Source organism: Gopherus evgoodei, chromosome 7, assembly GCF_007399415.2.
Source record: "Gopherus evgoodei ecotype Sinaloan lineage chromosome 7, rGopEvg1_v1.p, whole genome shotgun sequence".
NCBI classification, from domain to species: Eukaryota; Metazoa; Chordata; order Testudines; family Testudinidae; genus Gopherus; species Gopherus evgoodei.
In genome coordinates this window covers 6,922,231-6,947,007 of record NC_044328.1, presented here as the reverse complement: position 1 = coordinate 6,947,007, position 24,777 = coordinate 6,922,231, and the positions used below count along the sequence as shown (strand labels likewise).

Here is a 24,777-nt window from a genome sequence, read left to right as displayed (position 1 = left end):
TCTCTCTTAACTCTGCTGGCCTTGGATGACCTTAATCTGACTACCTATGTACTTATATGGGCCTCCAGCATCACCATAGTATCCGAGAACCTCCGTTGCATCTTACAGAAGATACTTAACCCTTCTGTGTCTGTTTCCCTTTCTGTAAATCAGAGATAAGACTGACCAACTCCACAGTGGCTTCCCCACACACAGGTTCATTAATGTGTGTAAAGCACTACTATGGAAAGCGGTAGAGAAGAACGCGCTATTACACAGTCAGGAGCAGTGTTGAGTGCTCTCAGCTCCTCTCAATGCCAGCTGCAGTTGAGAGCCCTTAACCCCTTAAGGACCAGGTCCTCAGCAAATTGCATGAGCGCAGCAATGAAAATATCCAATCTTGCCAGTGATGAAATGGACGGCAAATCTCCAGCTGACTTCAACAGGGCAAGATCAGATCCAAAATAAGGAGCCACAGCGCTTGTGAAAATCCAGTGACCAAAACATCCTGCCTCCCTCCTTCATTGCCTAATCCTGCCCCACCGAACTTAATGGCAAAAATTCTATGGTCTTCAGTGGGAACAGGATCAAAAGTCGCAAACCTCACGTGTTTGCTGCTGAACATTTGCATGAACTGAGAGTCTGAAAGCAATAGATTTATATAGGAGTCAGTTGTTTTTTCTGGAAGTGCAGGGACCTGGCAAGAGGAAAGTGAGCAGCTTTATAAGCCAAGAACCAAAATGCCACATTTTAAATGCATGCTTAAGACCAATTTTTGGCACAAGATCCTCCTCCTCTGCTCCCCCTGTTGTCTGGGGCATTGTGCTTGGATCTCCCCACCATACTGATTAGTTCTGAAAACGGCTCCCTTTTCCCATTGCCTGTACATCTTAATGTCTCTTCCACTGCTATATTTTGTTTTAGCTTTGTAACTGTTTTATTTGCTTCTGTAATACATTTTAGGGTGCCCACTATACCCAGTAAGGCCTTGAACTGTATTTGTACTGGATTTCAGAGCCCCATGCATAAATATTAAAAGATCTTCTTAGATTCCCCACTATTAAAATCTAGCTGTGTCATTTTTGGGTGGCTTCCTGCTCGCAATAGACAAGATGAGTCACAGTTACAATAACATTTTGGGACCTATCAGGCAGTTTTTAATTTATTTAATATGTGGCATGTTGAATTTATATATGTCTAGTTTCTTAAGCAATATGTTGTGTTGTACCAAGTTAAATGCGTTACAGAAGTTGAGGTATATCATATAAAGACTGGATTTGGGATTAGGGAGGAATTTTTCCCAGGTCAGATTAGCAGGAACTTACACCCCATGCTGCAGAGGAAGGAGGATCTGGCCTTCTGGGACCATCCAGACATATCTAATCAGTTACCTACCATTGCAGGGGCTCCAGACTCTGATCATCCCAGTCTCTCTCATTATCTGCCTGTGGCACAGAAAAGTTTAGACTCCTGAGGAATGAACTGCTTTAATTTATCTCAATACAGAGGTGTCTGGGCAAAATTTAATGGCCTGTTATACTAGATGATCTAATGGTTCCTTCTCTCCCTAAACTCTATGAAACTATGAAGCAGTTTATCAACAAGACTAGTAATCTCATTAAAAAAAAATAGATATCAAGGAGGTTGACAAGATCCATTTTTCATAACCCCCTGTTGATTGGCATTAATTTTATTACCCTAATCATGGTTCATCAATTTTATGTCAGTTCTCATTTCCAGCAACAAGTCATAGGTATGTGTTTGTGAGGGGATAGAAGGATGAGAAAGAAGACTATTTTATGATGACTGAGTGAGGATAATTAACCACTGGAACAGATTACCATAGGACACAGGAAATTCTCTGTCATTCAGTCTTTAAATCACCATTGGACGTCTTCCTAACTGACACCATAAATTGGAGAGTTTGATGCAGCAACTACTGGGGAATGTCCCAAGTCAGTGGCTCTCAACCTTTCCAGACTACTTTCAGGAGTCTGATTGGTTTTGCATACCCCCAACTTTCACTTCACTTAACTTATTGCTTACAAAATCAGACATAACTTTTAAAAGTGTCACAGGGCACTATTACTGAAAAATTGCTGACTTTCTCAGTTACTATACAATTATAAAATCAATTTGAATATATTGTACTTATATTTCAGTGTATAGTATATAGAGCAGTATAAACAAGTCATTGTCTGTATAAAATTTTAGCTTGCACTGACTTTGCTAATGCTTTCTATGTAGCCTTTTGTAAAATTAGGCCAACATCTAAATGAGTTGATGTACTCCCTGGAAGACTTGTGTACAGTGATGCGTTCGGGCCTTAACATGGACACAGTAGAATTAAGTTTAACACTGCCATGAAATGTAGGGCTTGTTGCCATGGTATTTGGTGCCCTAGGTAGTATATAGAGTCTTGGTCTATCTGCACATACAGTCTGGTGATGGCTGTCAGAAGAAAACCCTGCCCAGATAGAGTAACCAAACCAGACAAACAAGAAGCCACATGAGGAAATGCATGTTCCTTTGCCATGCATTCTCTGTAAACACTAATGCTGGTGAAATTCCACTGCACACAAAGGACATCAGCATGGTCAAAATAAATGCATCTTAAAACCTGTCTATTTGCAGAAAGTTGTGCAGTCTCGATTGAACTCGAATTATGGTGTAAGATGAGACAATTCGAAGCAGAGCACTCTAAAGGCAGCAATGGAATTACTGTTCCAAAGGATAAAAAGAGAGATGGGCTAGCCAATTCCTGTGAAAAGATGCAGCTCTGCTGAAATAGCAACAGTAGCAAAACCCAAAGGATCTGCAACAGCAGGTTCTTAGCTGCAAATTTCCTTCTGAATGCCATCTTGCCGCTTCTTTTCAGAAACAAGCAGACATAGCACTACAAATATGCTGTACCTGAGATATCTAGCAAGGGGAATTCAGAGGGAGTGGGATGCTTCAAAATGCACCATCTTTTGTCAAAATTTAGATATCCCCATGGGGCTCTCATAAAATACCAGGGTTGGAAGGGACCTAAGGAAGTCATCTAGTCCAATCTCCTGCTCAAAGCAAGATCAATCACCAACTATTTTTTTGCCCCAGATCCCTAAATGGCCCCCTTGAGGATTGAACTCACAACCCTGGGTTTAAGCAGCTAATGCTTAAACCACTGAGCTACCCCTCCTCCCATTAAAGTTATAACTAAGAGCACCTATGCTAGAGTTGATTAACAAATACAGAACACTGCATTAAATATAGCACATTTCATAGCATGGTTTAAAAACTCTAGCCTTCTGCTTTCCTAGCTGTAAAACAGGGATAACAATGCCATTCTGGATCTTTAAAATAGAGCTGAGTGAATAACTGATTTTCCAGTTCTTCCCCCAATTCACTACATCTGGGAGAGGGAGGAGGAAGAGGTGGAAATTGATTAGTTTCAAACCAAAACTGTTTTTTTTTCCTCCATTTTTTCCCCCCACCAAATGAATAATCAAAAAAAAAATTAAGTTAGGATCCAAAGAAACCCAAAATGAAAGGAAAAAAATCAAAACAAAAATGAACTTTTTCAGGCTTTTGTTTCATTTCATTTTGGGGTTGTATTTTGATGCAAAGTGATTTTTCTTCATTTTTTGAATTGTTTGTGTGTGTTTTGAACCTTTTAAAAATATAGCTAATTTCTAAGTAAAGCATTTTGAAATGAAAAGTCAAAACGTTTCATTTCAAAATGAACAAGCCATTTTGACTTTACTGACAAAAATCCATTTTTCTTATCCGAAACTATTCACCAAAGTCAACCTAAATTCACGAATTGTTTTGGTGTCTTGGAAAATGTATTTTCCAATTAATTTAACATTCACTGAAGAAGACCACCAAGCTCCATTTCAAAATTACATCTTGTCAGCAGGGCATTTCCTTCTTTGCAGAGCAAATTCTGGTGAAGAGCAGGGAGATCCTGTAAGACAGGAATCTCTCTCTTCCTACAGGACAGGAGGAATTTTAAAAGTCAAGGGTTCTACTTTTACTAACTTTTGAAAAGTATTTGAGATTCCCAGGGAAAACTTATTTTGGCCTTGAGTCCCTCACATTGGTCACTTCTTCCGGTTGCACGGAGTAAGCATAGGAATAGGAAAGCTGGATATTTGCCTTCACAGTTTTAGGCCCCAATTTTCTGAATTGTGTAGTGTAGGCATGTAGGACTCACCCCTGTGGCACCTCCTGCTGTCACCCTGGGAATTAGCTTTTCCAGCCTTGAAGCACCCTCTGCAGGCCAGTGTCCCACTGCTGCTTGGCCCCTGTGTCCTGCCCAGGACTCCGGTGCCCTGTTATCTGGGGTCTCAGGGTCTCCCATCCCCAGGGAACAAACACCCCCACCCCCTATCCCCACCTCACCTCACCTCAGTCGTAGGCTATGCCTATACTGTCACCACTTGGCCCCTGCTCCCTGGGGCAGACTGCAGTATAAGCCACTCGTCACAGGCAAGGGGGTTTTGGACCTGCTGCCTCTCTCTTCAACCAAGTACCTCTATTGGGCCTTGGACAAGGCCCTGCAGCCTGGGGAGTTGCCAGCCTGGAGCTCCCCAGCTCCTCTGGCCTTTCCCCATTCTTGCCTCTTCCCAGCAGCCAGGCCTCCCCACCCCCTCTGAAAGCAGAGAGAGACTGAGTGCTCCCTGGTCCACTGCCCTCTTATATAGGGCCAGCTGCGGCCTGATTGGGGCATGGCCCAACTGTGGCTGCTTCCCAAATCGACCCAGCCTAAGGTTCCCAGCCCCAGCCCTCTCCCAGTGCTGGCTTTTAACCCTTTCAGGCAGGGAGCAGGTGACCACCCCGCTATATGTAGGCACTTTGCAAGCCTGATATGCACACACAAACAACCCTATTATACATGTACTTGTGATTAACACACGTACCACCGGACATTTCCATGTTCATTTTATGTGCAAATTAGTCAAGAAAAATGTATGTATAATATCCATCACCAGGAACTGAAGTCAGGACTTCCAGAACTGAACTCTCCAACACCTTGAGCCAGGTGGAGCTCTTTAGAGCCAGGTTCACAAGCAGAGGGCTGTAACTGACCCACACTGTTTGGGGTTCAGGCACAGAGGGGGGACATGTAACACTCACTGACCAGCAAGTTACAAATACTTACACTCAGGCTCCTATGTGCATTAGGAACAAAATAACGCAAGCATACTGTGAAACCTCTGTACCCCAAAGCAACACCCTGGCACCCCCATACATACCATGGTGATAGAATTAGGATATGTTTTGTACAAAGTATGCCTTGTGAGATATCATTCTAAAAGCCTTGATCTGTTGAACCTTAATGTCCCGTTGGATTGTATACGTTGCCATTGTATGTGAAGTCATGGGGGTTTTGCTACACATGTGTCACTGAAATAGGTTGCGAAGTTGGAAACACCCACAACAAGCATTTCATGTTCAACAATGGAGAGGCCAGACAGCGTTGATGGCCCATTAAGGGGAATATACACACTCACAAGGATCACCCCAGGAACCATGTACAATGGAAACCTCTCAGAGAGAGCACATACACAATGGAGACTGTTTGACTCACATCACAGCAAAAGATCTTTCCAACACGCTAGAAGAAGCTATTAAAGAGGTAAGTGACATCATCATTTGGCCTCAATCCCTTCCCAACTCAACACCTGGAAGCATGTCTGAAGGACAAAGACTGAACTGGGGAGGTGGTCCCAGGCAGAAGGGATTTCTAGCCCATGTATGGAAGATCTGTGACCTGCCTGTATTGTCTAGCAGGGGGATACTCCACTTAATCTACATCCTGTCTAGTCTGTAGAACTCAGATTGCGATTTTACTTTTTATTTCTTAGATAACCAACTTTGATCTGTACGCTTACTACTTACACTCACTTAAAATCTATCTTTCTGCAGTTAATAAATCTGTTTTACATTTTTTAACCTAAAACAATGTGTTGCTTGAAGTGCAAAGAACATCTGCTCAGGAACAAGGGTTGGTGCATGTGCTCTCCACATTGAGGGAGGGTTGGACAGAGTGAGAAAGTTACTCTGGTGAGGGTTCTGACCAGAGCAAGACAGAACAGCTCTGGTGTTTTAGGCTGGGGAACAGGGGGGAATTGCTGCAGCCTCTTTATCATTGATTCATGAGGTGGCTGGCGAAAGCATTCATGTAATCAGCTGGGTGTGTCCCTGTCTGTAGACGGCTGTATGAGCGCAGGACCCAGCTGGGTGTGTCCCTGTCTGTAGACGGCTGTATGAGCGCAGGACCCAGAGGGGTTTGCAGCTTGTTACAGCATCACAGTGTGAAAGGAAGCCCAGGTTAGTATGTCAGCAGTATCCCAGTTCCAGGTTGCACCCCAAGAAACCCACCACACATACCCTTACTATATTGAGATTCTGATACAGAACTTGCTTTCGGCCCAAACCCATCAGAGACTAACAGATACGAAAAAAGCAGAGTGAATAGGAGCGGAAAGCTTTTAATTAACAGCCTAGCTAAAATGCCATTACAATATGCAGTTTTGTTTTTATTAATTTGCTTGGATTCAGCAGGAATTCCACCAAGGAATAGAGATGAGCAGATGCAAAGGGAAGCATATTAATAAATCATGAGTGTCATTAAAATTTGTAAACTAATATCTTCTAGGAAGTCTCGGCAATTAGTCTCAGGGCTTTCTTGGCAAACAAAATATTAATAAATCCAAAAGGTCCATGTTTTATAAAACCACCATCGTGTGGAAAGGTCATTGATAGAACAATTAGGCGACAAAACAAATGGACCAGCCGGCAGCCTGACTTGTGGAAGACAAATGAGCTTCCTGGAACGGGATGGCTGAGGCAGCCTAATCGAGGAAGGAGGCCAGTGCTGGGACGCAGGTCTGTGCACCAGCATTTTACAACATGCAGATGGGAATGATCTAATTAGCATGTCCACTGGGTCACCTTTTCTTGAGTGATAAAACAACCGCTGAGTTTGCACTGTGTCATTGTGCCTCTCCATCCACCCGTGACATAACATTAGCCTTATTGCTTGCTGAAAGAAGGAAGCTCCAGAGAGGATCGGTTTGAGCCTGCCTGTTCCTCCCTTACAGAATGTCAGGGAGGAAACCAATAGAATTCCATAGAAATCTTTCTTAATCTTAGAGAATACAACTGAAAATGCAATTTTTACCATTATTACTTGTATTTCAGTATCATCTAGATCAGTGCTTCTCAAAGCCGGGCCGCTGCTTGTTCAGGGAGGCCCCAGTGGTCCAGGCCGGTTTGTTTATCTGCCACATCCTCAGGTTCAGCCAATTGCTGCTCCCACCGGCCGTGGTTCGCCGCTCCAAGCCAATGGGGGCTGCAGGAAGGGCGGCCAGCACATCCATCAGCCCACGCTACTTCCCGTGGCCCCCATTGGCCTGGAGCGGTGAACCTGGCCAGTGGGACCCGCGATCAGCGGAACCTGCAGATGCGGCAGGTAAACAAATCGGCTCGGCACGCCAGGGACTTTCCCTGAACAAGCGGTGGACCGGCTTTGAGAAGCACTGATCTAGAGGCCCCAACACAAAATTGGGCCCCCTTGTGCTAGATGCTGCACGCACAAATAGTCTTAGCTGGTCTCTGCCCCCAAAAGTATGCAAACTAAATAGGCAAGACAGACGAACAGCGAGAGAAACAGAGGCATGCAGGAAGAAACTGATTTTCCCAAGTGACAGCAGTGGCAGAGCTGGGAATAGAATCCAGGTTTCCTGGCTCCAAGCTGAATGAATGATCTATCCACTAGCCCATGCTACTTTTCTTTAGACCTTTTTAACCATCCTTTAGAATTTCACAGTAGCATTAGAATTCCCTATTACATTCAATAGGATGGTTCCAAAAACCCATAGAAAGGTTTTCTATTAAATTTGGTCACACCTTATATTAAGGTTCCATTTATATACAGTATACAAAGGGTTAATAAATGATTCATAGATAGTATAAGCATGTTTTAGACAGGACTTGTATATGTTATGGATAGTTATAAGCAACCTATTGACCTGTTGGACTCTATAATAATCGATTAACCATTTAGTAAAACATCTATTCATCATTTATTAACCCTTTATAAACAGAGCCTTAATATAAAGCATGACTTTATGTATGATAGGATTTTTCCACAGTGTTGACTTACAAGGAAACAGCAAAAGAGCTAAATACATGCAGCATGGGTAGAAGATGGGGAGACAACACGGGGTATGAGTACATCCCTCAAAGCTTCCCAGGATGTTAACCCCAAGGAGGTAGAGGAAATATTTGGCATGGCACATAACAGGCGGTATGTTGTAAGTAGGAGTAATAGTACAAAATGGAGAAAAGAAATATTGAGGCTGAATGCCAGGAGAGTGGAATGTGCTATGTAGCCTGTGGCATAGTCTGCCTAGAAAAGTGGTAGAACTTCCATCTCTTAAGACTCAAATTAGACTGAGGAAAGCATGAGAAATTGTCTTGTAGAGAACCGCGCTGCCCTGACAAGGAGATGGATCGGGTGGTCTCATAGAATAGACATAAGCCTGGCATAAGCCTGTGGACTCATAAGATATAGCACTAGACTTCTTGGGTCAATAGCTAACCAAAAGCTCATTCTCTCAGCCAAAGATAATCTCGTGGTAGCCGGTCGGATGAGGAAAGAGAGATCTCAGAAGCAGCTAAGAGTCAAATTACTTTACAAGTATGCAATCTTTACCGAGATGTGAGAGGTTAGCACTGCGGTGTAGAAAGGTGATGGAGGCTTTGAAGGAAGACAGCAGTGATCATCCTCACATGAATTGTCAGAGTCCTCCAAATGCCTATCCTCTTGGTCAGAGCTTTCACCCAGCTGGCCTGTTCCCTAGTGTGATATTGGAGAGATGGGTTCCAAGTCTTTGCTGGTGCAGCCCTTCCACTCTGTTTTCTTGACGAGGAATCAAATTTCTGATGCATACTGTAACAAATCCATGGTAGAATAAACACAGATGCTAATGGTCATCACCTAAAAACTTCCCACATGTAGCATGAGGAACAGAACTGATGCTTTGTTCCAAAACCAGGTTTTGAACTACTAGAGGACCTCAATTGGCTAATAGCAGTATTAGAACTCTTTGATGAATTGGCTGCCAGAAGGTGACTCATAGACTTTAGGACCAGAAGGGACCATCATGATCATCTAGTCTGACCTCCTGCACATTGCAGGCCATAGACCAGGGGTAGGCAACCTATGGCACGCGTACCAAAGGCGGCACACAAGCTGATTTTCAGTGGCACTCACACTGCTCGGGTCCTGGCCGGTCTGGGGGGCTCTGCATTTTAATTTAATTTTAAATGAAGCTTCTTAAATATTTTAAAAACCTTGTTTACTTTATATACAACAATAGTTGAGTTATATATAATAGACTTATAGAAAGAGACCTTCTAAAAACGTTAAAATGTATTACTGGCACATGAAACCTTAAATTAGAGTGAATAAATGAAAACTCAGCACACCACTTCTGAAAGGTTGTCGACCCCTGCCATAGACCTTCACTCTTATACTAGGCCTCTAACCTCTGGCTGAGTTTTACTGAAGTCCTCAAATTTGATGTAAATACTGCAAGTTACAGAGAATCCACCATTTACTCTAATTCAAACCAGCAAGTGACCCATGCCCCATGCTGCAGCGGAAGACCAAAAAATTCCAGGGTCTCTGCCAGTCTGACCTGGGGAAAATTCCTTCTGATCCCGAATATGGCGATGAGTCAGACCCTGAGCATGTGGATGAGACCCACCAGCCAGACGCCATGGAAAGAATTCTCTGAAGTCACTCAAAACCCTCTCCATCTAGTTTTCCATCTCCGGTTGTGGGAGATATTTGATAACAGAGTCACGGATGGGCCATATGCCATTGTAGGAAATTTCATCATACCATCCCCTCCATAAACTAATCAAGCTCAGTCTTAAAACAAGTTAGGTTTTTTGCCCCCTCTACTCCCTTTGGAGTGTTGTTCCACAACTTCATTCCTCTGATTGGTAATTTAATTTCAAACCTAGATGTATTAATGGCTAATTTACATCCATTTGCTCTGGTGCCAACATTGACCCTTAACTTAAATATCTCTTCTCCCTCCCTGATATTTATCCCACTGAAGTATTTCTAGAGGGAAACCATATCTCCCCTCATCCATTGTTCTGTTAGGCTAAACATGCCAAGTTCCTTAAGTCTCCTCTTGAGCGATAGGCTCTCCAGTCCACTGATCATCCTAGTGGCCCTTTTCTGCATTTGTTCCAGTCTGAGTTCATCGTTCTTAAACATGGATGAAGCTGCATTATATGATGCATGAATATAATCCTCTGGAAAACAATGTGTGTTGGAAAGTGGCAATGTAATATACATTATGAGTTTGATCATAAAAAAGTGTAACACATTACATCCCCTGGCGTTGTTATAATATTGTCATGACTGCAGTCCACGAGTTTCATTTCAATACAGCAAATTAAAGCAAAACTGCAACACTGTAATCAGAAATATATAAGCATTATGTGCTATACTTCATAGCCCAAAAGAGGAAGAGAGGTTGAGATCCATCTTTATCGGGCAGTTTATATTAAGGCCCCATTCTGCCATCGTTACACGAGCTAAGTAGCACCTTACTGCCACAAGGACAGCTGGCCCTTTAAGGAAGCTGGGGGCTCAAACTCACCTGGGTCAGGTTTAATCTACCTCCCAGATAATAGGGATGAAAATCACAAGATTAGCTGGCAATCACATGATCAGCCTCCTGACCCTGGTCTCTTATTCCCAATGTGCCAGCTCACAGATAGGACACCTACTGAAATCAATCTGTGTGTTTAGTGTATGTATTAATGATCTGGAAAAGGGTGTGAGCAGTGAGGTGGCAACATTTGCAGAAGAAACAAAATTACTCTTATTCTGAAAGAACCTAATGACTGCCATTCACAGGGAATCCCCTATGAGCCAAATACAATCACAGATCTTGCTAAAATCAATGAATGTGCCGTGCATGCTCTTTTAGATTCAATGGGAGGAATAGTTAAGCCTAGGGTGACCAGATGAGAGGAAGAAAATATTGGGACACGTGGAGGGTAGGGTCCGCCGGCGGAGCAAAAAAAAAAACAAAACCCGAGTGCTGTCAGTGGAGAGAAAAAAAAAAGCCGAGTGCTGCCAACGGAGCGAAATATCGGAACAAATTGTGTCTCGACCAAGATCGGTCAGGACGTGGGGGACAAACATCTAAATATTTGGACGGTCCCAATTTTATTGGGACATCTGGCCACCCTAGTTAAGCCCCTTGCTGTGGTAAAAAGAGATACAAACAATGGAAGAACTGCCCAAGAGACTTGGCAGGTCAGAGCTAAGCCATGAGGACTGAGTGTTTCCTGTTTATTGGTTTTATAGCCCGTAGGCTTCTCTATACTATGGAGACTATACTGGTATAGTTACATTGCCATAGCTATGCTGCCATAACCTGGTAGCATAGACATGGCCTACACCTACATTCTTCCATCAACACTGCAGCATCCACACGGGGGAATTAGGTCAATGTTGGCCATGGAGATGAGTTTTTCACTCCCATGACTACGTAGCTATGACGACCTTATTTTTAAATTAGCCTTTGTGCATTAAGGGGCAGAAAGCCTGGAGAACCAGTTGTTAGCATAACCCTGAGAATAAGCAGACAGACAGGGCTTCATGGGCACAAAGCTCACCAGAGTGGTAGACACTTTAAGTCCAAAGATGACTGCAAAGAGTTACAAGGGGATCTCACAAAACTGGGTGACTGGGGAAAAAAAAAAGACAGATGAGATTCAGTGTTGGTAAGTGCAAACTAATGCACGTTGGAAAACATAATCCCAACTACACACACACAACGATGGGATCTAAATTAGCTGATACCACTCAAGACATAGTAGATAGTTCTCTGAAAACACCCGCTCGATGTGCAGCAGAAATCAAACATGCTAAACAGAATGTTAGGAACCATTAGGAAAGGGATAGATAATAAGACAGAAAAACATCATAATGCCACTGTATACATCCATAGTATGCCCACACCTTGAATACTGTGCACAGTTCTGGGCACCTCATATCAATAAAAGATACATTAGAATTGGAAAAAAGTACAGAGAAGGGCAACCAAAATTATTAGAGAGTGTGGAATAGTTTCCATATGAGGAGGGATTAAAAAGACTAGGACTGTTCAACCTGGAAAAGAGATGACTGAAGGGGGTATGATGGAGATCTATAAAATCATGAATGGTGTGGAGAAAGTGAATAAGGAAGTGTTATTTACCCCTTCATGGAACACAAGAACCAGGGGTCATCCAATGTAATTAATGGGAAGCAGGTTTTAAAAAAAAACAAAAGGAAGTACTTCTTCACCCAATGTAGTCACCCTGTGGATTTCACTGCCAGGGGATGTTGCGAAGGCCAAAAGAATAACTGGGTTCAAAAAAGAATTAAATAAGTTCATGGAGGATAGGTCCATCAATGGCTATTAGCTAAGATGGTCAGGGATGCACCTCCATGCTCTGAGTGTTCCTAAACATCTGACTGTGTGAAACTGGGACAGGATGATGGGGGATGGATTACTGGATAAATTGCCTTGTTCTGCTCGCTCTCCCTGAAGCATCTGGCACTGGCCACTGTCAGAAGATAGGATACTGGGCTAGACGGACCATTGGTCTGACCCAGTATGGCCATTCTTATGCAGACATGAGGATTTCTGAGCAAGGAAGCTGCTGTTTGTTTCTAACATGTTCATGGAAACAGCATTCTGTGGACTTTTTTTGTAAACAAACAAGGGTATACCAAAGTATATACCCAACTTGTATCATCAATTTCTCCTCCTAATTGAAATAACTCTACAAAGCCCCAGATACAAACTAACTACATGGGCCAAAGGGACTCATAGACTCATAGACTCATAGACTCTAGGACTGGAAGGGACCTCGAGAGGTCATCGAGTCCAGTCCCCTGCCCTCATGGCAGGACCAAATACTGTCTAGACCATCCCTGATAGACATTTATCTAACCTACTCTTAAATATCTCCAGCGATGGAGATTTCACAACTTCCCTAGGCAATCTATTCCAGTGTTTAACTACGCTGACAGTTAGGAACTTTTTCCTAATGTCCAACCTAAATCTCCCTTGCTGCAGTTTAAGTCCATTGCTTCTTGTTCTACCATTGGAGGCCAAGGTGAACAAGTTTTCTCCCTCCTCCTGATGACACCCTTTTAGATACCTGAAAAATGGACAATGTTATTTATATTAATCATGACCAAAGAAGGAGGTGAAGAACTCCAGGAGGACCTACACTGGATAGGCAACACAACTCCAGGAGGACCTACACTGGATAGGCAACACAATAGCAGATGAAATTCAGTTTTGACATATACAAAGTCAGGCACATTGGAAGGAATAATCTGAGTGACTCCCTGTTGCTTAATAAAGCCGGGGGTGTGTGGTCACTGCTTATCATGCCGATCATAAATATCTCAATGCTGCCTTGTGATTCCCGTGTCTGGTCTCTGTTCTTGTGTCACACTGATGTCCCTTGTCTTATATTTGGATTGTAAACTTTTTAGGTCAGGGATTTGTCTACCACAGTACAAATAACTCCTAAGTTCTAAATTAAGTAACAATTCAGAAAAGAGACATGGCTGATATTATAGCAAACTCAACAGAAATATCTGTTCAATCCATAGTGGTAGACACACACACACACACACGGGAGGCTGTATAAAAAATGGCATAGAAAATACTGAAAGTATTATCATGGCCATGGTACACCCTCATCCAGATGTTATGTTCACTTCTAGCCACCCTATCTCAAAAATAATCTAGCAGAAACAGAGCAGGATGTGGCTAGAAGATTAGAAGCTTCTATATAAAGAAGAAGGAGAAAGACAGATGTTATTTGAGAGACGAGACAAATAAAAAAAGGGACATGATAGAGTTATAGAATATAACTATGGAATCAGTTGCGTCTGTTTACCCAATCTCTCAGTACAAGAACAAGGGCATATGCAGTGAAACAAAGGCAACAGACTTTAAACTGATGAAAGGATTTCTTTTTTCCATAATACATAGTTAACCTGTGGAACTCCATGCCATAAGATATATCTGAGGCCAAAATTAACAAAAAAAGAGAGACATTCATGAAGACAATCTGAACTTCCACCTTTTTACTAGACGGGGGAAAAAACTAGAAGTGAAAACTAGAAGTGAAATGCTATGAACCACCAGGCTTAAAGATATAAATCAGTCACTGGTCAGATTCTCCCTACCCTCAACAGAAAAGTCCAAATTTCCAGAGGGAAACAGAAAAGCAAAATATTTTGATTATGCAAAGTTGCTGCAATGCTCCATGGGTGTTGTAGTTCAAGCACCTCATGCTTCCATACTCCTCCATAGGCCAGGATCCCTGATTGGACTCCATCTCCCATCACCACTGTTTCCTCTTCTAGCACGGGGAGATGGTGCATCCTGGCAGTGGCATGGCCACAGTGCACCATGGGAGCTGAAGTCTGACTAGCCCCCTGGTCCATAAAGGAGAATGGGAGCAGGAGGTTCTATGGCAACATTTCAGAATGAATTTTTTGGATTACATTTTTTAAGTTTTTTTATGAAAAAAAAAAGTCAATGGAAAGCAAAAACTTTTTTTCCACCAGAGAACATATGGTTATTTAAAAAAAAAATGTTTGGCAAAATACAGTTTTCACAGAATTTTTTTTTAAATCACCCTGTTTATCTAGATAATAAGAACTTCCATGTTTGCATTATAAGGTAGGGTGTGATTCCCTGGCTCATGAACACTTACTCATGCTAGCTTTCCTTGAGCTAACATGACTACACATAGCAGTGTAGCCACGGTAGCTGCCACTACCATGGCTACACTACTATTTATAATCATACTAGCTCAAGGAGAGTTCGAGCTAGTATGTCTACACATGCAGAGGACTCACACCCCTAGCTCAGGGCCTGTAAGTGATAGAAACCCTCAGGTTTCAGGACATCAGCCAACCACAAACTTAGTAGTTGGCCACACCTGAAATCATAGGCGCCAACTCCATGGGTGCTCTGGAGCTGGAGCACCCCTAGCGGAAAAAAATGGTGGGTGATCAGCTCCCCTCTACAACACCCCAGTGCCTCCCATCCACCGGCGGGCCCCACCAATCAACCCCTCCTTCTCCCTTTCCATGCCTCCCACCCGCCGAAATCAGCTGTTTCGTGGTGTGCAGAAGGCTAGAAGGGAGGGGAGAGGAGCAAGGACACGGCACACTGGGGGGGGGAAGAGGCAGGGCAGAGGTGGAGTGGGGACAGGAAGAGACAGAGCAGAAGTGGGATCTTGGGGGAAGAGGTGGAGTGGGGGCAGGGTCTGGAGCAGAGTTGGAGGTCGAGCACCCCCCAGCAGTTTGGAAAGTGCACGCCTGTGCTTTAAATGCTGCTGTCGTGTTTCATCGTGGACACTACCTATGCCAATGGGAGGGGTTCTCATCGTAAGCTATCAACCTCTCTAAGAGGCAGTAGCTATGTCAAAGGAAGAATTCTCCTATCAACCTAGCCTATTGACACGAGGACTTAGCTGGCTTAACAGTGCTGCTCACAGGGATGGATTTTTCACATCCTTGAGCAACACCGCTCTGTCAATCTAATTTTCTAGCATAGACCAGTCCTGAGAGGGTTCGGTTCATGGTGATGTTTTCTTGTACCTTCCTCTGAAGTAACAGGTACTGACCAGAGAACCAGATATTGGAGTAGGGGACCCCTAGACCAATCTGTTACAAGCAAGGCCAAGAGCCCAGTGTATTTCACAGATACAATATAATACACTGTAAAACCAGAAACAATATTTTTAAAAACCCTCACCCTGCAGCAGCAGCTCCTGTGGCTTCTGTCCCATGCGGCTGGGCCCGGCTCCTTGCTCTGGGTTGTACAGCCTAGCGCATAGTGGCAGTGTCACCCAGGTTTGGCCATCCCTCCAACATGAGATGGGGAGCGGGTAGGAATGACCAGGCCAAATCTGAGTTAGTGGCATTGCAACCTGGCATACAGGGTCACAGTACCACTCACTCAAATTTGGCTTCGCGCCCATATGTCATCATGATGGGGAAGCAGCCAGGCCAAAGCCCAGTGGTGCTGCAACCCCACACGCTAGATCACAACAACTAAAACAGGGGCCTGGGCTTGGGCCCAGCCTCGTTGGACAGGATCAGCCATTGCTGGGTGACTGAGGAGCCAGCTTGCTCTGCATCACACCACCTCCAGCACAGTTCTCCCAGGACCGGACCTGATCCCTTTCATCGCCCTTCTCCATTGCAAAAATTGCTAAAAAGGATAAAACTTAAAAAGAAAAAAAAATAAGCCACACCACAATATTCCCAAAATAAAATGAAAAATTATTTTAAAAAATGAAAACATTTACAAGGCTTCAACAATGCCTCTATTCCTTCATTTGAATGCTGAGTATCATCTGCTCTGACTTAACCAACATCACAGTTAGCAGAGCAGCATCCAAACTGACTGTCAATTCTTTCTTCTTTTTTTTTTTTTTTAATTACACTCAGGACATTTTCCTATTGATTTACTTGTCTTTGTATTTAGATGCAGGGTTTAGAATAGCTTTTCTATTGCAGTGCAGTTTTCCCATTAAAAGCAGCCTCTCGTTCTAAACTCCCAAGGAGCAAGAGGGAATTCAGGTGCAGTTACTGGTGCATGAAGAATGAAGTATGAAGCCCATATCTGGAGACAATATTGCACGGTTTCCTATTCTCACCGCCTTTGAAGCTTTAGTAGATGGTTTACTGCTGTCTTCCATAAGAGTCCTTCTCTTCTGGAAACTGACCGGTCTGCTGACTATTCAGAGCCAGGATCAAGGAGTACTATTGTCTAGGAGAGCAGAACTATTGTGTAGTTGCAGGAACATGCCCTAGCCTCAGAAAACAGAAAAATCCAGGAGCCCCTGTACATTCTTGTTATGATTATTTTAAACCTCGTAGGAGCTCAGATATCATGATATATGTGAGTATTTCTCAGTTTATTCTTACTATTGAATATGCCATTATTAATAAAGATTATGCATTTCTGTAACACCTTCCATGAGAGGAACTCAAAGCACTTTACAAGCCTTAATGAAACCTTTTTTATTCTGCATTTTTCAGATGGGAAAACTGAGGCACAGGGGTTTACCCAAGATCACCAGGCAAATCAACTGGGATTAGAACCCAGGAGTCGTGACTCCCAGTCTCCTGCTCTAACCACTAGAATTCACTCCTGACTGGAAATTGGAACAGAACCCAGGAGTCCTGACTCCTAATCCCTTGATCTAGCTTAGAGGTGGGCAAACTGGCCTGCAGGTCACATCTGGCCCGCCAGCCAATTTAATCTGCCCCTCAAGCTCCCGCTGGGGAGGGGAGTTGGGGCCACACCCACTTGGCATGCGCATGCCGCAGCTCATGGAAGCAGCGGCGTGTCATCCCGCCAGCTCCTATGTTTAGGGACAACCAGGGGCTCAGCGCACTGCTCCTGCCCCAAGCGCCTTGCTCGCAGCTCCCATTGGTTGGGAACTGTGACCAATGGGAGCTGCAGGGTGGTGCCTGCGGATGGGACAGCGCGCAGAACCACCTGGCCGTGCCTCCATGTAGGAGCCAGAGAAGGGACATGTTGCTGCTTCCAGGAGCTGCTTGAAGTAAGCACCGCCTGGAGCATGCACCCCTGACTCCCTCCTGTGCCCCAATCCCCTGCCCGAGCCCTAATTCCTCTACTGCCCTCCAAACTCCTCAGTCCCAGCCTCAAACACCCTCCTACACCTCAAATCCCTCATCACTAGCCCCACCCCCAGAGCCTGTACCTCCAGCAGGAACCCTCACCGCCTGCACCCCCCATACCCTAACCCCCAGCCTGGAGACCCCTCCCATACCCTGAACTCCTCATTTATGGTCCCACCCTAGAGCCTACACCCCCAGACAGAGCTCTCACCTCCCTCCTTCACTCCAACCCCAATTTTGTGAGCATTCATGGCTTGTCACATAATTTCCATACCCAGATGTGGCCATCAGGCCAAAAAGTTTGCCCACCCCTGTTCTAGCCACAAGAACCCACTTCATGTCATAATCTACCACTCTAATCTCTGCTGCAAACTAGATGGATTGTCCCAGACAATGTTAAAATGGGTTTCACAAAGCATTCTGTGTTTTTAGCATATCTTCTTTATGAGCTGTAAGACCTACTTGGAAACGTTTAGTTTGAGCTGATGGCTAATCCAGACCTTCGTCTCCGAAACCAGCCCCATCGCCTCACCCCCCCAAAAAAACCACTTCAAGAGGAATGTCACTATCACCTTTTCGCACAGCTCAAATGCGGCTGCAATTTCTTGGCATTAAGGCAGGATTTGCTGGCTCGTTACATTATTTATGCAGAGCAGATTGCATGGTAATTATGCTTAAAGTATAATTACTGTGTCATTTGTACTTGTTAGGTGCAAGGCAAAAGTTTTCAAGACTTAAAGACCCTGAAAAGTACGAGGTAAGTGAAAACGGCTGTGTTCCCTCTTAGTTTCATGATTATTTATACATTTGCAGATTACCATGGTATAGTGCAATTAGGCTTTAGAGTGCCAAGCAAGTCAAGAAGTTTCAAGAGCTGTTATGAACAATTAACTCCTAATGCATTAACTGACTCCGCTGCATGGTTAGCCCCCATCCGGTAATGCTCCTGAAATGATCTTACAAAAGTGACTTTAAAGTTAAAAGGAGAACAAAGACATCAAAAAGCCTGGGTGGAAAGAAGGACAACAGAGTGTCTGTGCAGAAGTGACACATCCAGTAACAGAGAGTTACCATGGACTGACTGGCAGCGTTACTAATAATTCTTGTTGAAAGTTAACAATAAACACACTATAATGGGTATAACAGTGACGTATAGTCCTGGTCCTTGAAAATTTCTTTTGCCCTGTACTGTGCATACCATTGAAAAACCACTTCGCTCAGTTTAAGACTCTTCCATTCTGCAGAACAGGTGGAAATACAGATGTCAAGATCCCCAGCTGGTGCACGTATTTATATGCTGTCTGTAAGCCTGTGTGTATATATATATATATTATTATTAACATACACTTATAATTGTGTGTGACACATACACATCCACACACCCACACCCACTTGTACATAGCATATTATATATAACATCCTAGTTGTAGTTCCATGAGCCAAAATATATTGTGTGCCTATTTAAATTCCCCTGTAATTTCATAGCAGGATTGCAGCCCAGTCTCTGCAATTTGAATCTGTTGAGAAAAAAGCATTCAAATGCTTGCATAAAACACGGTCATTAAATGGCCACAGAAGAAACAAAGCACAACCAAAGGCACTCAACTCACTGTATATTGGCTAATCTATCCAAATCAGTAATGGAACAACAGATGGGGGTGTGTGAGCTGAGCCTGGAACTCCTGATTCTAATTCCGGTTCGGATACTGATTCCCCTGTGTGACTTCAGACACACCTCTGCTCACCTCCACCTAGGTGCCAAATTGTGATACCACCTGCCTGCCTGGCAGAGGGGCTCAAAGGTGGAAGAGAGGATTGGTTGGTATGGTTAGTTAGCTGATTGTACTGTAAACATGCTTTGCAAATAAAAGTTCTCCAACTGTAACAAGTATTCCTGAGCCAAATCCTAGTCCTGATGGAATCAATGGAAGTTTTGCTGTAAGTATCCGTGGGCCCAGGATTTGGGCCACTATATGAGAAATACAGGATAGGATTGGATGCAAGGGGAAAGCTCGTTGGGTCAGGGACTGCCTTTGAGTTTTGTGTCTGTACAGTTCCTAGCACAGTGCGGCCCGGATCCACGTCTATGGCTCCTATGGTAAGACAAATAATAATACAACAGCTGTATGCAGAAGTTAAGTGGGCTCTCTCACTTAGCCACGACCAGTCTCCTTGCCATCAAGTTTTTACTGGTCTGAGTTGGATTTTCTCGTTTTTCAAATGTCATTCCCCCATGTCCTCTCTCTAATAAATTTTTCTTCTGGGCATCTTTATTATTTGCATTATTAGCTGTGCCTAGAGTTCCTAGCTCAGATCAGCCCCCATTGTGCTAGCACTGTACACACGCAGAGTAAAAGACAATCCCTGCCCTGAAGAGTTAGTGATCTAAATAAGATAACATAGCCAAAAAAGGGGAGGGGATTATTGTTCCCATTTAACAGATAGGTTACTGAGGTTCAGCCATGTGTGTGAAGGCCCACGGGGAACTTATGGCAGAACTGACATCCAGATCTCTTAGGTCCCAGTCAGGTATCAGGAACACCACCCATCCATCCAGCTCTTACTGGCGCAGAATTAGTGAGCTCACAAACAAAGACTGTTTTACCAGAGCAGCTCACCAGCATATTCTGATGTCCCCCACCTTTCCCAGATCAACCAATTCAGGTTCTCTGGGTCTCAGTAGCCCGTATAACATGAGGCCTAGCAAACCGCTCCCTGCCATTCACTGTGATTTCTATAATCTACTTACCTCCACAGCGAGCTTTCAGTAACGCTCCCCAAGTTGAAGTCGTAGAGCTTTGTTAGAATGAGAATCACCTGCAGGGGAGAAAGAAAGAAAAGAACCTTCCTTTAAGATTTTGTAACTATGTATATAATGCATCTGAAATCACCCAAAGGAGAGCTTAGCATTTATCCATTAAAGTTGGGGTATTATAGGATCAAGTAGGTAAAAAGAAAATCATTAGCTCAATGCATCCACGTAACTAGTAACATTTATTTTAATCCTTGGGATGTTTCGCATTTGAAATAAAACATGCCAACAAGAATTTCTTTAACATTGTTAGCTGGCTTCTCTACAGCTGTCGTTATTCAAGGTCAGGAATGGAATGAGATGGAACTTGTTATCTAAGTAGCCCAATCAGAAACCACACTCAACTACTCCTCTCTTTATTCCCCAAGGTACTTGACAATGAAAGTCCTCAGACTTAGCAAAGATAAATGGAGAGAGGATTCATGTCCAGGCCCTGAACCAGTCTGCGCACCCATGCTGAGCTCCATTATTTTTTATGAGACTTTCCTGAGGCGTAAGAGTTCACATTCCCAATTGGGAACAGACTCCTGGACTGGGGTCAAAATTTTCCCTGCTTGCAAAGGGCTTCACAATCAATGATGGGCAAAAACTCAGCGTTTCAGGTAAGGAAACATTACCTGAACCATACGTAAAAGAAACATAGCCAAAGCTTTATCCCAACCATTGGGAAAATGGGACGGCTATAACCCCAAGCAATTTCCAGGACTATTTACCTTTAGCAGACATGCGTTTAAAGCACAAAATGCAGATTGAGATTTTGAACATGCCAAAATTCAAGCTAAGATATTGTTTCATCCCCTTTTATAGTCAGTTCGTAAGTCCCATTAAAGTCAGTGGGACTTGCATAAAATCATAGGACTGGAAGGGACCTTGAGAAGTCATCTAGTCCACCGTGCACTCATGGCAGGACTAAATATTACCCGACCATCCTTGACAGGTGTTTGTTTAACCTGCCCTTAAAAATGATGGAGATTCCACAACCTCCATAGGCAATTTATTCCAGTGACAGATAGGAAGTTTTTACTAATGTCCAACCTAAACCGCCCTTGCTGCAATTTAAGCCTGTTGCTTCTTGTTCTGTCCTCAGAGGTTAAGAACATTTTTTCTCCCTCCTCCTTGTAATAACCTTTTATGTATTTGAAAACTGTTATCACGTCCCCTCTCAGTCTTCTCTTTTCCAGACTGAACAAACCCATTTTTTTCAATCTTCCCTCATAGGTCCTGTTTTCTAGACCTTTAATCATTTTTGTTGCTCTTCTCTGGAAGAGAAGCATGCTTAAAGTTAAGCACATGTTTAAGTACCTGGCTGAATCAGGGCCTTGGTCAGCTGTGCTGGAAGTTAAAAGGTGTAACAGGAGTTGTTGGTGAGCTCAAACCCCTTATCACACGTAGAGATATTATGCCCGGTGTACCCTCCGCCTCTCATAAGACCTCCACATAATATTACTCACATAGAGTGCCAATAACTGCTCTTTCTCCCACTTCTCTTTCCCTGCACACATAGCTCTACAGATAAGACGCTCCTGCCAACACCAGATTATGAAAGCTATCTAGGCATTGCTTGGATCACCATGGCAACACAACCAATTTAAAAGGCAATGCCATATAGTCCAGGTAGAGATGGTAGCCATGTTGGCAGAAGAATTTTTCCGCCAATCCAGAGGCTTCTGCCCTGGGGTTTACCTAGCTCAGGAGTGCTAAGTCTCAGGAGTACTAAGTCTCAGGAGTGCAATATTTTCACATCCCTGGGTGACGTAGCTGTGCCATCCTAAGTTTTAGGTGTAGACCAAGTCTTAGGCTCCTAAGTCTTGTAGGTGTTGAAAAGCAGAGCAGACCAATGCTTAAATACCTTTACAAATCTAGGCTTTGCGGCCTAACACAATGTTTTCCATGCGATTCATCGAACTGAAGCTAATGGGACCCCTCAGGGGCAAGTCTACAGTACAGAGCTACATCGGCGCAGCTGTCCCGCTGTAGCGCATCTGGTGAAGACGCTCTGTGCCGACAGGAGAGCATACTCCCATCGGCATAATTACTCCACCTTAGTGAGGGGTGGAAGCTATGTCAGCAGGAGATCATCTCCCACCGATAAAGCACCCGTGTGGACAGCGCAAAATTTGCATTGCTCAAGTGAGGGGGCTTTTTCACTCCCCGAGCGACATAAGTCAGATTGACTGAGGGACAGTGTAGACCTGCCCCATGCTCTACTGATATTTTTTTTTCCAATTGAGCAAAATTTTGAAATCTTACCCTTGTTTCCACATTTTCCAGGGCTCAAAAGAGGCCCTTTTCCAAATATTTTTGGCAATATTTTTTTAAATGAAAACATTTAGGTTTCTGGCAAATGAAAAAAATTTCTGCAGAGATCTAGATAAAATGTCGAGCAAAATTCAGAGAAATGGTCAGCCTTTTGCAAAGTTTTCATTTTCAAAAAAGAGATCATTTTTCCCCTAATAAAAAGGCTTTTCATTGGAAAAATGTTGCCCAGCTCTGCTCATAGTAGCAAGCATTACACTCCATGGCATTTGCAGGGCCAGGCCCTTAATTTGGCCTTATCTTGCTTAACAGCTACGTGGGGCAACGAGTTAAAGGCTGAAGTGAAAAGTGCAAACATGTTAATCACTGTCACAAACCCCAGGTTGCAGTACCTTCTTACTGACAGCATATCACAGGGAAAAGATCTATGGGAACTATAAAAGACCCTAGGGCACATGCTTCTGCCTAGGTTAATGGATGGGATGTCTGCTTCAAGCATTCATTCATCTTTATACTGTGGTTACTGTTCTCTCTCTTGCTCTTGTTTGGCTCCATTATTTCCTCCAGGGTAGAACTCGGCAGGGGGCAGGGAGGGGAAGAATAGAAGTTAAGCAACTTCTGGAGGGGCATGTGAAGGAACAGTTGCTGGACAGATCTGAGTTAGGTTAGGTCACTCCATAAATCAATGTGATGCAGTAGGGAAATAAGAAAAATACCTTCATGCTATAAATTAAAAGCTTCTCCACAGTTTTCCGCACAAGGTGAGGAACTATCAGCAAGAAGTGGCGACCCAGCCACCTGGCCGCTGCACAAGTTGGCCTTTCCTGATTAACGTCCCACTATCCATCATTACACGCTGGGTGATGGATGCAATGGGGTTGGATTCCCACTTTCTCAAGGGTACCCTGGTTAGTGTAGCTTATTTTTAGAATGCTTCCTATTGCCCTGGGGCAATGCTCTTGTCACATTTGAGAAGCAGCACCTCCAGTACTTAGATGAGAGCCCTTAAAGGGTAGTGCCATTAGTCACACAGGAGACGGCGCTCTTCCCTTGGACTCCTGAATCAATGCCCCACACAGAGCTAGGAGACGCTGTGGAACTGGAAGGGCGATTTTTCTCCTTGGACGTAAAGCCACTTGAAGGTTTGATTTTCATTCTAGAGACATGGTACTTGTTTTCCAATTTAGGAACCCAATCCAGCTTCCACTGAAGTCAATGGGAGTTGGATCAGATCTTAGATATATGAGATATATTGAGCCCCAACATCCTGGACAGAGTCCAACAGGATAATTACATTTTGCCCATTTAATTTTCCCTGTAATTTCAAATGGATGCTGTGTTCATACTCTCTCTGTAAGGACTCTGTTCCTTACACATCTCTGGCTGGGTTTTATGCGTATTATAATTGTACCTTACAGTATGTAATTTATCATTAGCAAAACTTGCAAATACTAGGCCAGTGCTGGCTATGCACTAATGGGCTAAATCCAGCTCTGCCATCCTGATTTAAATCTGGAGTAAAGCCATCAATTTAGATGGATTGGCACCAACATAATAAAGCAGTATCCAGCCCTACTACTGCCTTTACTGTCTGGAAACCATGCTGCAAATGAGAGCAAGGCAGAAATGTAAGCATCCCTTAGCTGTTAAACCTCACATAGGGTCCTAGAAAATAACAGGAGTTGCTTGAGGCATTAGCGATATGCAACAGAGTCCCTACAACATATCACACATACAAATCACAAACACGCACACAGACACACAATGCTGGAGGCACGCTCATATTACAACTGCAAACGGAGGAGCTTCTGCCAGCACAAAACGCAGCTCTCGCTTATGAAACAAGCCACTTCAGAGTCAAGACGTGTAACACGTACAATAGGTTGGGGAGCTTAAAAACCAGAGAGGATTGCAGGGAGTCCTAACATACAAACCTTTGTGAATAAAGCTGTGAAAGTCCCTTTCT

General features: G+C 43.7%; 1 protein-coding gene across 1 annotated transcript in view; it reads right to left on the bottom strand.

Annotated features, from left to right (window-relative positions):
• Positions 1-24,777, bottom strand: part of SORCS3 (sortilin related VPS10 domain containing receptor 3) — a 495,944-nt gene that overhangs the window by 299,492 nt on the left and 171,675 nt on the right. The window contains exon 2 of the mRNA XM_030570154.1: positions 20,493-20,560. Within this exon, the coding sequence (XP_030426014.1) occupies positions 20,493-20,560 (68 nt within the window). The remainder of the gene's footprint in view (positions 1-20,492; positions 20,561-24,777) is intronic.